This window comes from Bos mutus, chromosome 7, assembly GCF_027580195.1.
Source record: "Bos mutus isolate GX-2022 chromosome 7, NWIPB_WYAK_1.1, whole genome shotgun sequence".
NCBI classification, from domain to species: Eukaryota; Metazoa; Chordata; class Mammalia; order Artiodactyla; family Bovidae; genus Bos; species Bos mutus.
The window spans coordinates 62448673-62464359 of NC_091623.1; the positions used below are offsets into that span (position 1 = coordinate 62448673).

At 38.1% G+C, this 15687-nt stretch overlaps 1 protein-coding gene across 1 annotated transcript in view; it reads left to right on the top strand.

The window, feature by feature from the left end:
* The window catches only part of MEIKIN (meiotic kinetochore factor), a 139441-nt gene that overhangs the window by 48071 nt on the left and 75683 nt on the right, over positions 1-15687 (top strand). Inside the window, exons 7-9 of the mRNA XM_014480811.2 lie at positions 6825-6864; positions 12647-12703; positions 15326-15404. Coding sequence (XP_014336297.1) covers positions 6825-6864; positions 12647-12703; positions 15326-15404 — 176 coding nt within the window. The remainder of the gene's footprint in view (positions 1-6824; positions 6865-12646; positions 12704-15325; positions 15405-15687) is intronic.

The window sequence follows — 15687 nt, forward strand, 5'->3', positions numbered from 1 at the left end:
GAATGTAACTTTCCATGTGACTCTGTTCATACATCTCACCCTCTCCTCCCCTCTCCCCATGTCCATAAGTCTATTCTCTATGTCTATCTGTCCACTACTCCCCTATAAATAAATTCTTCAGTACCATTTTTCTAGATTCCGTATATATGTGTTAGAATACGATATTTATGTTTCTCTTTCTGACTTACTTCACTCTGTATAATTGGCTCTAGGTTCACCCACCTCATTAGAACTGACTCAAATGCATTCCTTTTTATGGCTGAGTAAAATTCTATTGTGTATATGTACCACAACTTCTTTATCTGTCCATCTGTTGATGGACATCGAGGTGGCTTCCATGTTCTAGCTATTGTAAATAGTTCTGCAATGAACAATGGGATTACATGTGTCTTTTTCAACTTTGGTTTCCTCAGGGTATAGGCCTAGGAGTGGGATTGCTGGGTCATATAGTGGTTTTGGAGAAGGCAATGGCACCCCACTCCAGTGTTCTTGCCTGGAAAATCCCATGGATGGAGGAGCCTGGTAGGCTGCAGTCTATGGGGTCACTGAGGGTCAGGCATGACTGAGCGACTTCACTTTCAATTTTCACTTTCATGCACTGGAGAGAGAAATGGCAACCCACTCCAGTGTTCTTGCCTGGAGAATCCCAGGGACAGAGGAGCCTGGTGGGCTGCCGTCTATGGGGTCGCACAGAGTCAGACACGACTGAAGCAACTTAGCAGCAGCATGGTGGTTTTATTCCTAGTTTTTAAGGAATCTCCATACCATCTTCCATAGTAGCTGTATCAATTTACATTCCCACCAACAGTTCAAGAGCATTCCCTTTTCTCCACACTCTCTCTAGCATTTATTGTTTGTAGACTTTTTGATGATGGCCATTCTGACTGATGTGAGGTGATATCTCATTGTAGTTTTGATTTGCATTTCTCTAATAATGAGTGATATTGAGCATCTTTTCATGTGTTTATTAGCCATCTATATGTCTTCTTTCAGAGAAGGCAATTGCAACCCACTCCAGTACTCTTGCCTGGAAAATCCCATGGATGGAGGAGCCTGGTAGGCTGCAGTCCATGGGGTGGCTAAGAGTCGGACACAACTGAGAGACTTCACTTTCACTTTTCACTTTCATGCATTGGAGGAGGAAATGGCAACCCATTCCAGTGTTCTTGCCTGGAGAATCCCAGGGACGGCGGGGCCTGGTGGGCTGCCGTCTATGGGGTCGCACAGAGTCGGACACGACTGAAGCGACTTAGCAGCAGTAGCAGCAGCAGCATGTCTGCTTTGGAGAAATGTCTGTTTCGGTCTTTTCCCCACTTTTTGACTGGGTTGTTTGTTTTTCTGGCATTGACTTGTATGAGCTGCTTTTATAGTTTAGAAATCAACCCTTTGTCAGTTGTTTCATTTGCTATTATTTCCTCCCATTCTGAGGGTTGTCTTTTCACCTTGCTTGTAGTTTCCTTTGCTGTGCAAAAGCTTTTAAGTTTAATCAGGTCCCACTTGTTTACTTTTGTTTTTGTTTCCTTTACTCTAGGTGGTGAGTCATAGAGGATCTTGCTTTGATTTATGTCATCGAGTGTTCTGCCTATGTTTTCCTCTAAGAGTTTTATAGTTTCTGGTCTTACATTTAGGTCTTTAATCCATTTCCAGTTTATCTTTGTGTATGGTGTTAGGCAGTGTTCTAATTTCATTCTTTGACATGTAGCTGTCCAGTTTTCCCAGCACCATTTGTTGGAGAGGTCTTTGCCACATTGTCTTTGCCCCATTGTATATTCTTGCCTCATTTGTCAACAAAAAAAAGGTACCCATAGGTGCATGGGTTTATTTCTGGGCTTTCTATCTTGTTCCATTGGTCTATATTTCTGTTTTTGTGACAGTACCATACTGTCTTGATGACTGTAGCTTTGTAGTATAATCTGAAGTCAGGAAGGTTGATTCCTCTAGCTCAATTCTTCTTTCTCAAGACTCCTTTGGCTATTCGGGGTCTTTTGTGTTTCCATATGAATTGTGAACTTTTTTACTCTAGTTCTGTGGGAAATGCCATTGGTAATTTGATAGGGATCTCACTGAGTTTGTATTTTGCTTTTGATAGTATAATCATTTTCACAATATTGATTCTTCCTACCCAGGAACATGGAATATCTGTACACCTGTTCATATCATCTTTGATTTCTTTCATCAGTGTCTTATAATTTTCTGTGTACAGTTCTTTTGTCTCCTTAGGCAAGCTTATTCCTAGATATTTTATTCTTTTTGTTGCAGTGATGAATGGGATTGATTCCTTAATTTCTCTTTCTGATTTTTCATTGTTAGCATATAGAAATGCAAGTGATTTCTGTATATTGATGTATCCTGTGACTTTGCTGAATTCACTGATTGGCTCTAGTAATTTTCTCATAGTATCTTTGGGGTTTTCTATGTACACTATCTATCATGTCATCTGCAAACAGTGAGAGCTTTACTTCTTCTTTTCTGATCTGGATTCCTTTTATTTCTTTTTCTTCTCTGATTGCTGTAGCTAGGACTTCCAGACTATGTTGATTAACAGTGGTGAAAGTGGACATGCTTGTCTTGTTCCTGATGTTAGGGGGAATGTTTTCAGTTTTTTGCCAATGAGAATGTTTGCTGTAGCCTTCTCATATATGGCCTTCACTGTGTTGAGGTAGGTTCCTTCTGTGCCCATTTTTCGAAGAGTTTTAATTATAAATGGGTGCTGAATTTTGTCAAAGGCTTTTCCTACATCTATTGAGAATGTCGTATGGTTTTTATCTTTCCATTTGTTAATACAGTGTATAACATTGATTGATTTGTGTATATTGAAGAATCCTTGCATCCCTGGAATAAACCCAACTTGATCATGGTGTATGAGCTTTCTGATGTGTCGCTGAATTCTGTTGGCTAAAATTCTGTTGAGGATTTTTGCATCTATGTTCATCAGTGACATTGGCCTGTAGTTTTCGTTTCTTGTGTTGTCTTTGTCTGGTTTTGGTATTAGGGTGATGGTGGCCTCGTAGAATGAGTTTGGAAATGTTCCTTCTGCAATTTTTGAAAGAGTTTTAGAAGAATAGGCATTAGCTTTTCTCTAAATGTTTGACAGAAATCTGTGAAGCCATCTAGTCCTGGGCTTTTGTTTGGGGGGAGATTTTTTATCACAATTTCAATTTCAGTGCTTGTAATTGGGTTGTTCATAATTTCTATTTCTTCCTGGTTCAGTCTTGGAAGATTGAACTATTCTAAGAATCTATCCATTTCTTTCAGGTTATCCATTTTATTGCCAAACAGTTGTTCATAATAGTCTCTTAGAATCCTTTGTATTTCTGCATTGTCTGTTGTAACCTCTCCTTTTTCATTTCTAATTTTGTTGATTTGATTCTTCTCGATTTTTTGCTTGATGAGTCTGGCTAAAGGTTTGTCAATTTTTCTTATCTTCTCAAAGAACCAGCTTTTAGTTTTATTAATCTTTATTATTGTTTATTTCATTTCTTTTTCATTTCTTTCTGCTTGGGTCTTTATGATTTCTTTTCCTTCTACTAGTTTTGGAGGTTTTTTTGTTCTTATTTTTTCAGTTGTTTTAGGTGTAAAGTTAGGTTGTCTATTCGATGTTTTCTTGTTTCTCAAGGTAGGATTGTATTGCTATAAACTTCCCTCTTAGGACTGCTTTTGCTGCATCCCACAGGTTTTGAGTTGTCATGTTTTCATTGTCATTTGTTTCTAGAAATGTTTTTAGTTCCCTTTTGATTTCTTCAGTAACCTGCTGGTTATTTAGAAACATATTATTTAATATCCATGTATTTGTGTTTCTTAAGGTTGTTTTTTTTTTTCTTGTAATTGATATCTAGTCTCATAGCATTGTGGTCAGAGAAGATGCTTGATACAATTTCAATTTTCTTAAATTTACTGAGGTTTGATTTGTGACCCAAGATGTGGTCTATCCTGGAGAATATTCCATGTGCACTTTAGAAGAAGGTTTATTCTTCTACTTTTGGACGAAGTGTCCTGAAGATATCAATGAGATCCATCTCATCTAATGTATTATTTAAGACTTGTGTTTCCTTATTAATTATCTGTTTTGATGATCTCTTCAATGGTGTGAGTGGGGTGTTAAAGTCTCCTATTATTATTGTGTTACTGTCAATTGCCCCCTTTATGTCTGTTAGTGTTTGTATTATGTATTGAGGTGCTCCTATATTGGGTGCATAGATATTTACAATTGTTATGTCTTCCTCTTGGATTGATCCCTTGATTATTATGTAGTGTCCTTCCTTATCTCTTGTAATCTTCTTTATTTTAAGGTCTATTTTGTCTGATATGAGGATTGCTACTCTAGCTTTCTTTTGCTTCCTATTTTCATGGAATATATTTTTCCATCCTCTTACTTTCAGTCTATATGTGTCTTTAGGTCTGAAGTGGGTTTCTTGTAGACAGCATATATATAGGTCTTATTTTTGTATCCATTCAGCCAGTCTGTGCCTTTTAGTTGGAGCATTTAATCCATTTACATTTAAAGTAATTATTGATATATATGTTCCTATTGCCATTTTCTTAATTGTTTGGGGTTGATTTTGTAGATCTTTTTTTTTTTTTTCTTGTATTTCTTGATTATATAAGTCCCTTTAACATTTGTTGTAAAACTGGTTTGGTGGTACTGAATTCTCTAAATGTTTGCTTGTCTGAAAAGTTTTTGATTTCTCCATCAATTTTGAATGAGATCCTTGCCAGGTACAGTAATCTTGGTTATAGATTTTTCCCTTTCAGTACTTTAAATATATCCTGCCATTCCCTTCTGGCCTGCAGAGTTTCTGCTGAAAGCTCAGCTGTAAAATGTATGGGTTTCCCTTGTATGTTACTTGTTGCTTTTCCCTTGCTACTTTTAATATTCTTTCTTTGTGCTTAATCTTTGTTAGTTTGATTAGTATGTGTCTTGGTGTGTTTCTCCTTGGGTTTATCCTGTATGGGACTCTTTGTGCCTCTTGGCACAAATAGATTGACTATTTCATTTTCCATGTTAGGGAAATTTTCAACTATAATCTCTTCAAAGAATTTCTCATACCCTTTCTTCTTCTCTTCTTCTTCTGGGACCCCTATAATTTGAATGTTGGTGTGTTTGATATTGTCCCAGAGGTCTCTGAGAATATCCTCTATTCTTTTCATTCTTTTTACTTTATTCTGCTCTTCAGAAGTTATTTCCACCATTTTATCTTCCAGCTCACTGATTCATTCTTCTGCTTCAGATATTCTGCTACTGGTTCCTTCTAGAGTATTTTTAATTTCAGTAATGGTGTTGTTTGTCTCTGTATGTTTATTCCTTAATTCTTCTAGGTCTTTGTTAATTGATTCTTGCATTTTCTCCATTTTATTTTCAAGATTTTTGATCATCTTTACTATCATTATTCTGAATTTTTTTCAGGTAGTTTGCCTATTTCCTCTTCATTTATTTGGACTTCTGTGTTTCTAGGTTGTTCGTTCATTTGTGTAGTATTTCTCTGCCTTCTCATTCCTTATAAAACTTATTGTGTTTGAGGTCTCCTTTTCCCAGGCTTCAAGGTTGAATTCTTTCTTCCTTTTGGTTTCTGCCTTCCTAAGGTTGGTCCAGTGGTTTGTGTAAGCTTTGTGTAGGGTGAGATTAGTGCTGAGTTTTTGTTTGTTTGTTTGTGTGTTTGTTTTTCCTCTGATGGGCAAGGCTGAGTGAGGTGCTAATCCTGTCTGCTATGATTGGGTTTGTATTTTTGTTTTGTTTGTTGTTTAGATGAGGTGTCCTGCACAGGGTGGTACTGGTGTTTGGGTGATGCCGGGTCTTGTATTCAAGTGGTTTCCTTTGTGTGAGTTCTCACTATTTGATACTCCCTGGGGTTTGTTCTCTGGTAGTCTAAGGTGTTGGAGTCAGTGGTCCCACTCCAAAGGCTCAGGGCTTGATCTCTGAAGTCCCCTGTGCTTGAGTTTCCTCAGTAGTCAAGAAGGAGTAGTGACAACATCTACTCTGAAGGCATGCTGTGCCACTTCTGCAGACCCTTTTACTGGCACCAGGATCTGTGTCCTCCGGCTGAAGTCATCCCTTAAGTCAGCCTCCTTGATGAATAGCCCTCTCTCTTGTATGATCCTCTGGTGATTTGAAGATTTTGAAATCCAGTGGGACCTGTGTGGTCGTCCTGGGTCCCAAAACCTTTCTTCACACTCTTTTGATGCCACCCTACATGCATGCAAGATAGTGGCCACCACAGCTCCATCCAGATCATGCCCCAGGCACTCTAGTGTGTCTCTGTGTAGCTAGACCAAGTCTTTGCCCAGAACCTGGTTCAGGCTGTGGTGCAGAGTGAGTGGGGCTTGGGTACTTCCCCTTTGGGGTTGGGAAGTGCCATGAAGTCCTCTTTGCCCTGATTTTTGGCAAGCCAGCATGTGTGTACTCCTCATTCCAGCTCTACTATCATCTCAGTGGATTTCTGAGCAGGAAAGGAAGTTTGTCTCATGCACACAGGACCCCAGGACTGTGATGCCCAGGTTGGGCTTAACTTAATGCTCCCCAGGGAAAGAGTCTACCCACACAGATGTTTTATTTCATTACAGATTCCTCCCAGGGGCACAGGTCCTCACCTGATGCCCCCTTTTTTTTTTTTCATCCCAGCTGATTATGTGGAGATCCTTCTTGCAGCTTTGGTTGTATAGACATTTTCCTGCCAGTTTCCAGTTAGTTTTCCATGAGAATTATTCCACATGTGGATATATTTTTTAATATGTTTGCTGTGGGGGGTGAACTCCATCTTCTCCTATTCTGCCATCTTGATTCCCCTCCCCTGAATTATATTCCTAATAGATCTTTTTTCCCCCCTTAGGTACCTCTTCAGAAGACTATCAGAAATGCCACAGAAAAGTGTAAGGACTAACATTTTTTAAAGTTGTTGTGTTTTTAATGCTTTTTGTTCTCATAGTTATATAGCAAGTATGATTATTAGCCCAGAAATTCAGGTGTTTGTTTATTCGGTATTTGTTGAGGACTCACTATATGCCACGACTGTTCTGATTACCAGAGTATATTTTCTATCTATCCATCTGTCTGTCTGTCTATCTGTCTAACTATATAATTGTTGTAACAAAATTGATTAAAAACAAAATTTCTGCCTTAATTGAGTCCACATTCTAGTTGGAGGATATTAACAATAAATTAATAAGCAAGTAAATTTATACCATGCTATATGGTAATAAATGCTATGGAGAAAAATAAAGCAAGATAGGGGACTACAGAGTATTAGGGTAGAGATTTGCTCTTTTAAGTATTGTGGTCAGAGACTCACCATTGAAAAGGTAGTATTTGAACAGAGACATAAGAAGTAGATAGACCAAGCTGTGTGATTCATTGAAAAAAAAGAACATTCCAGGTAGAGGGACTAGCTGGAGCCATACCCAAGGCAGGAAGGCTTGGGCTCCTGGTGTGAAGTGAGGAGGAGTAGTGAGTTAGGAGATAAGTGAGAGAATCAAGATGCCAGATCATATAAAGCATTTTAGGCAAGTATAAGTGAATTTTAAGGCTGTTGAATGGTTTAGAAGGATGATGTGATATGGCTTATGTTTTGAAAGAATCATCCTAGCTGCTGTGTTGAGAACAGATTATGATAAGGCAAAGAATTAGGGAAATTATAGTTAGGAGAATACTGCCCTAACTGGGCAAGAAATATTGGACTATGGACCAGAGTGGCAAGAGAAGAGATAGTGAGAGGTCAGAGTTTGGATGTATTTTCAAAGCAGGGCTAACAGAATCCATTGAAGGGCTGAATAATGAAGTATGAAACTATTCCTGAGGATGGTCGTGCCTCATGATTTACCTGAGACAGTCCCAGTATGTACCTGCTATTGTGACATAATCTTTAATATAGCTGACTTTTACTCTCAGAAAGGTCCCAGTTTGGACAAATCATCACTGTAAATATAGATGTATAGGCCAAAGAGGGGGAGAAGTGAAGTTGGGTCTTGAGAGTGTCTGGGACCCATGAGTTGTCTCTGAATTTTTACCAATTTGTGCTGCAGGTTTCAAGACTAGTTCTATACCTGGGCTGGACTCTACTGATAAATTCATTGATGAACTTACAGCCTTATTTTGGGCCTGAAGTTCTCCATTGATGATTCTTCCTCACTGTAGCTTTCATTACCACCCTAAGCCCCTTAAGTCTCATTGAAGTTCTCCACCAAGACTTTGACTTCATTTTCTTTCTGCAACCTTCATGGTAAACTCTCCTAGACACAATAGCCCTCTGCCAGGTATTTTGGTTTTGAATTTGACCACCTTCTCTGCATTGCTTTTGGTTTGTGAAACCTTTTGAACTAGCAAGATGTTAAATGTACTTTCATGTAGTCTTAGAGTTTGGAACGTGACCAATAGATGAGAACAAAATAAAATGACAATTACTCTATCCCCCATTCTGTATAGAACCATGTATGTCAAACTTGTAATAGATGAGATCAAAACCTCATTCTTTCATCATTAGCTCATCACCAACCTCCAAGTTATTTAAAAAAAAGAATAAGAATGCACTGAGAGGATGAAATGATCGAGAATGTTTATGTTGATGTTTGGCAGAAACCAACACAATTGTATAAAACAGTTATCCTTCAATTAAAAATGAATAAAATTTTAAAAAATGTTTATTTCTTTGATAAGAGTTGTTGGTGTCATATGCAAGGAGAGAGAGAAACTTCTCCCTCACTACAACCCAAGAGAAGAAGCCCCCAGAGAACCATTTGGAAAGTTCAACATGTATTCTCTGGAATTTGGTTTCTGACTCACATCTGGAAAGGTTCAAAGCAAGAAGGTCAGTTAGATGCTGTGGAGTGGCTAATAAAGAGGATGCTAGATATACTTTCAGAGTCTTGCACAGCAAGGATTTGTGCATATTGCCCAAATGTCAGACATAGATCCCACAGAAGGGATCATCTTGAAAGGTACCATGTCCAGTATGACTTCTTGGAAAAGACAAAATAAACTTGACTAAAAGAGGTTGGAGGGACTTCCATGGTGGTCCAGTGGTAAGACTTCAAGCTCCTAATGCAGGGGGTCTGGGTTCAATCCCTGGTCAGAGACCTAGATCCATACACTGCAACCAAGAGTTCACATGCTGCAACTAAAGATCCTGCATGCTGCAGTTAAGACCTAGTGCAGCCAAACAAGTAAAAAATTTAAAAACACAATGAAAAATATATTAAAAAAAAACAAGGCTGGAAATAGTATCATCAAATGCAAAATCTGAGAACATCATAAAGAGCAGCAAGTGAGAGCATCCTAGGGATAGGGAAATCTTATCTTGAACCCTTCAAAATATAATACTTCAGGTTTGAAAGAGTCAGCATTTGGCTATCTGCCATGCCCAAAGGGCACCAAGGACATGTTATAATAGTATCAATTAAGATCAGGATAGACCTTTCCTATTTTTTCCTACAATTCCTTCCTGCTGCTCCAATGCCAGAGAATCCTAAAGAGTAGTTAGCAAATGGGGGAGGGAAAATAACAAGAAATAGAAGGGGGGAAAAAAAAACTATAGTTGCTTTCCTCACTTCAGGAGTCTAACTCAGAGCTAGGTTGAGAAAAGGAAGAGGTTTAAATTAAATAATGAGTTTGGTGTTGTGATATTATGTATTTTAGTTGCTCAGTCGTGTCCGACTCTTTGCAACCCATGAACCATAGCCTGCCAGGCCCCTGTCCGTGGAATTCTCCAGGCAAGAATACTGGAGTGGATTGCCATTTCCTTCTCCAGGGGATCTTCCCAACCCAGGGACTGAACCTCAGTCTCCTGCATTGCTGGCAGATCCTTTACCATCTGAGCCACCAGGGAAACATTGAAACTGTTAATCTTGCTTTAATACTTAAGTCTCAGGTAAGGATGTGCTCATTTGTCTTTGCTTTGCAGCCAAGTTCTGTGATTTACAGTTATCACAAACCTGGCACAGGAGCTTCTGCTTGTTACCCCAGTGCAGTTCTGGAAATCCAGAACAGTTTCCCTGAGCAATCTTCCTGAGAAGCCTGTAGAAGTTGACATTGTCCGCTTTTAGCCACTAGATGGTGATAGAGCAGAATCCAGGTTTTCTTGTGACATATTCTGAAGACATCCAGCAGGTTAAAGAGGCAAAAGTAATGAGGAATGTTTTATGCTGTTAATACGAGTAGACAGGCTGAACGGTAGGTAGGCAGTGAGAGGAAGTTCTCTGTGTGGGCATGGGTAAGACACCCTCTCTTCAGCAGGCATCAGCATAATAGTGCAGTGCTTCTCAAGCTACTTGTGCTAAAAGGCTGGGTTTTTATTTTCAGACTGTTTCAGTGCCTCTAGTTTTGAAGAAGACTAATAGTGGAGTTTTTATTACCTAAAAGTGTGTGTTTATTACCAGAGAGTACCTACCACAAAAACAGTAGAATACACATGAAATTTCATTTGGGGGCAAAAAAGTACTATTTTTGACAGGATGAATTTATTGTATTTGTATATTGTAGTTGTATTGTGTTGTATTTGTTTCTTTTTTTTCTATTTTTATAATTGAAGTATAGTTGACTTACAATGTGTTAATTTCTGCTGTGCAACAAAGTTATTGGGTTATACATACATATTCTTTTTTAAGCATTATTTTCCTTTATGGTTTGTCATAGGATATTGAATACATTAATAGTTCTCTATTCTATACAGTATATTCTCTATGCAGTTGTTTATTCATTCCATATATAAAAGCGTACATCTGCTAACCTCTACCTCCCACTCTATCCCTCCTGTAACTCCTTCCTGCTTGGCAATCACCAGTCTGTTCTCTATGTCTCTGATTCCGCTATTTAATAGATAGGTTCGTTTGTGTCATATTTTAGATTCCATATATAAGTTGTATGGTAATCTCTGGTTGTGTTCCTGTTGCTGCAAATGGCATTACTTTATCCTTTTTTATGGTTGAGTAGTGTTTTATATATATACTCCACTGTATACATGCACCACATCTTCTCTATCCGTTCAGCTGTTGATGGACATTTAGGTTGTTTCTGTGTCTTGGTTATTGTGAATACTGCTGCTATGAACACAGGGGTATATGCATCTTTGAATTATAGTTTTCAGTTCAGTTCAGTTGCTCAGTCGTGTCCAGCCTTTTGTGACTCCATGAATTGCATTATAGTTTTAAATTTGTCTTTTTGACAGGATGAATTTAAATGGGAAATATGAAGGAGTAAAATTCTTTTTGCTTACTGAGTTCAACTTTTCATTAAAGCAGTAATAGGAATTTAAAAATAATCTTTTCACATTTAGTTTTCAAGTCCACTGGGGACTCAGAAACCCCACTTTGGTGATCAAAGGCTGAGCTTTGGTCTTTTTGTGTTCTTATAATAACTAATCCTCTTTCACACATTTGATTGGGGGCAGTCTCATTTACGAAAGTATAAAATAGAAAAAGAATATTAATTTTTTAAAGTATTATCTCTCATGTTACATGAGATCCTTACCAGAAGAATGCTAGAAGGCAAGACTGCTATTCTTTTTGCATAAATGAGATGATCATGACTCAAAACAGGTTAAGTAACTTTCCCAAGGCCACTCAAATGTAAGTAGCAGACCTGAGCTTTAAATCGAGATCTGTCTGATTCTAAATGCTGGAGAGGGTGTGGAGAAAAGGGAACCCTCTTACACTGTTGGTGGGAATGCAAACTAGTACAGCCACTATAGAAAACAGTGTGGAGATTCCTTAAAAAACTGGAAATAGAACTGCCATACGACCCAAGCAATCCTACTGCTGGGCATACACACCAAGGAAACCAGAATTGAAAGAGACACATGTACCCCAATGTTCATCACAGCACTGTTTACAATAGCCAGGACATGGAAACAAACTAGATGTCCATCAGCAGACGAATGGATAAGAAAACTGTGGTACATATACAGAATGGAATATTACTCAGCCATTAAAAAAGAATTCATTTGAATCAGTTCTAATGAGGTAGATGAAACTGGAGCCTATTATACAGAGTTAAGTAAGTCAAAAAGAAAAACACCAATAGAGTACATTAACGCATATATATGGAATTTAAAAAGATGATAACGATGACCCTATATGCAAGATAGCAAAAGAGACACGAGATAAAGAACAGACTTTTGGACTCTGTGGAAGAAGGTGAGGGTGGGATGATTTGAAAGAATAGCTTTGAAACATGTATATTACCATATGTGAAACAGATCGCCAGTCCAGGTTCGATGCATGAGACAGGGTGCTCAGGGCCAGTGCACTGGGACAACCCTGAGGGATGGGATGGGGAGGGGAGTGGAAGGGGAGTTCAGGATGGGGGGCACACGTGTATACCCGTGGCTGATTTGTGTTGATATATGGCGAAAGCCACTACAATATTGTAAAGTAATTAGCCTCCAATTAAATTAATTAATTTTAAAAAATAAATACTATGCTTTGTACCTGTTGTCTCACACTGATGGATGCACATATTGCCTTTTCAAAAAACTATTAGTTCATATAGATATATTAACATTTTTCTAACATTAACATTTCTAATATTAACATTTTTTCTACAGGATAATTGATTGCATAGGAATGTCCTTATTTTAAGTATTAAGTATATTAAGTATTATTTGATGATTCTCAAAAGGTACTGAAAGAGTAAAAGAATTCCATTAATTTGTTCTTATTCTAGCATGACGATGTTAGCAGACCAAAATATTTCTTCAGAACTAAAGGCAGAATCAGGTAATTAATAATGAAATTTGAACCAGATTCATATTCAGAATCATGTAATTAATAATGTAACTAATCATTTTTATAATCCTCTATTTCTTTATTTTTGTCACAGTATGGTATATGTTAAGAAAACTGGTAGCCCAGGAAATTGAGTGCTTTTTAGTGTGTGGTTGTATTTAAGAAATGAAGATGTGTGAGGCTAGGTCTTAACTATCCCCACAGTACCTATCATTAATTCATTTAATAAACATCTACTGAGTATTCTATACTAGGCATTACTGATATATACCAACAGGGAGTGATATATTTTTCCTGTCCTTGTAAATTTCAATTATAGGAGAAGAAGGTAATCAGTTAACAGATACATTGAAGTTATGTGTGATGATTGAAAAATAAAAGAAACAACAAAATGCCTTGCATTTTTTGGCCCTTTATTATGCAGTTTATTATTAGAATAAACTTAGCAAGACATTTACAACCTTATTAACATCTGCTTCATTTCAGATTTCTATTTTCTTTATTTCCTGCAGTAAGTTTTAGAGCATTTGTTTAGGGATAAATTTAAAGAATTGCTTGCTTTGTTCCTGATGCATATAAAAGTCTGTATGAGCTGGAAAAAAAAATAATTTTTGGTGTTATCTTTACTTTAAGCAGTTATGTAATGAGCATTTAGAAAATGCTAGGTATTAAGAAGTTATGGTTATAAAAATGATTAAGGTGGTTTCCATCCTAAGGGAAATGAATCTGGTCATAAAAACTAAACTTGTAAAAGCACACGTCCTTGAAAAGAGTAGAAACTACTACCCTGGAGGATGAGCATTAGAAGAAAGATTTGTTTTATAGATCAAAGATTAAGGAGCTTGTGAACAGGAGAAGAAAGGTTCAGTTCAGTTCAGTTCAATCTCTCAGTCATGTCCGACTCTTTGCAACCCCATGAATCGCAGCACGCCAGGCCTCCCTGTCCATCACCATCTCCCAGAGTTCACTCAGACTCACGTCCATCGAGTCAGTGATGCCATCCAGCCATCTCATCCTCTGTCGTCCCCTTCTCCTCATGCCCCCAATCCCTCCCAGCATCAGAGTCTTTTCCAATGAGTCAACTCTTTGCATAAGGTGGCCAAAGTACTGGAGTTTCAGCTTCAGCATCATTCCTTCCAAAGAAATCCCAGGGCTGATCTCCTTCAGAATGGACTGGTTGGATCTCCTTGCAGTCCAAGGGACTCTCAAGAGTCTTCTCCAACACCACAGTTCAAAAGCATCAATTCTTTGGCGCTCAGCTTTGTTTATAGTCCGACTCTCATATCCATACATGACCACTGGAAAAACCATAGCCTTGACTAGACGGACCTTTGTTGGCAAAGTAATGTCTCTGCTTTTTAGTATGCTGTCTGCTGCTGCTGCTGCTAAGTCGCTTCAGTCGTGTCCGACTCTGCGCGACCCCATAGACGGCAGCTCACCAGGCTTCCCCGTCCCTGGGATTCTCCAGGCAAAAACACTGGAGTGGGTTGCCATTGCCTTCTCCAATGCATGAAAGTGAAAAGTGAAAGTGAAGTCGCTCAGTCGTGTCTGACTCTTTGTGACCCCATGGAATGCAGCCTACCAGGCTCCTCCATCCATGGGATTTTCCAGGCAAGAGTACTGGAGTAGGGTGCCATTGCCTTCTCCGAATATGCTATCTAGGTTGGTCATAACTTTCCTCCCAAGTAGTAAGCGTCTTTTAATTTCATCGCTGCAATCACCATCTGCAGTGATTTTGGAGCCCAGAAAAATAAAGTCAGCCACTGTTTCCACTATTTCCCCATCTATATGCCATGAAGTGATGGGACCGGATGCCATGATCTTAGTTTTCTGAATGTTGAGCTTTAAGCCAACTTTTTCACTCTCCTCTTTCACTTTCATCAAGAGGCTCTTTAGTTTTTCTTCCCTTTCTGCCATAAGGGTGGTGTCATCTGCATATCTGCATCTGCATATCCTTCAACTAAAAAATAAAATTTTTTAAAATAAAGAAGCCTGCTGCTGCTGCTGCTGCTAAGTCACTTCAGTCATGTCCGACTCTGTGCAACCCCATAGACGGCAGCCCACCAGGCTCCCTTGTCCCTGGGATTCTCCAGGCAAGAATACTGGAGTGGGTTGCCATTTCCTTCTCCAATGCGTGAAAGTGAAAAGTAAAAGGGATGTCACTCAGTTGTGTCCAACGCTCAGTGACCCCATGGACTGCAGCCCACCAGGCTCCTCCACCCATGGGATTTTCCAGGCAAGGGTACTGGAGTGGGGTGCCATTGCCTTCTCTGAAAGAAGCCTGAGTATGAGTATGTTTTAAATGCTAGTAAAAAAGTTATAGTAGAGAGAGAATGGAAGTGGAAGGATAATTAAGAATTCAAGTTACATTCAACTTTTTCTACTAAATTGAAAGATAAATCTTTTATATAGAGTTTATTTATTCCTGTGAAACCTGGAGGTTTTGAGGTAAAGATATTTTAAAGAATTCTTTCTCCTGTCAGATTGTTCAAGTTAGGTTGTTCTAAAACTATTACAAAATCAGTCATTAAAATCAATTTTTTTTTCAAATTTGAGTTCTATTTTCTGTACTTTAGATGTAACAACAGGTTAAATAATTAACACTAATGTATATTTTTGTTATTGATAATGCATCTTGTGGAGTTTTACTTGCTGAGAAAAATTACTCTTCGACCCCTGGGGAAAAAAAAGAAAAAGTAAGTATTGAAGCAGAATAACCTTATAAACCATAAATTTTCTTAATATAGAAAATACTTTTTTCTTTTAGACAATACTTTATATGAATTATTTTTCAGCTATTTAAACCAATAATTGAAAACATTTTTAGAGTTTATCATATTACATTATTGTTGCATGCATATATACTCTATAAATTTAATGAAAGAGGATTAAAATGTACAATTTTTCCAATTTCTTTTTGGATAATTGGATATCTGTTAGTAATTTAAAGTGACAATAATACATTTGCTTTGTAGTCAA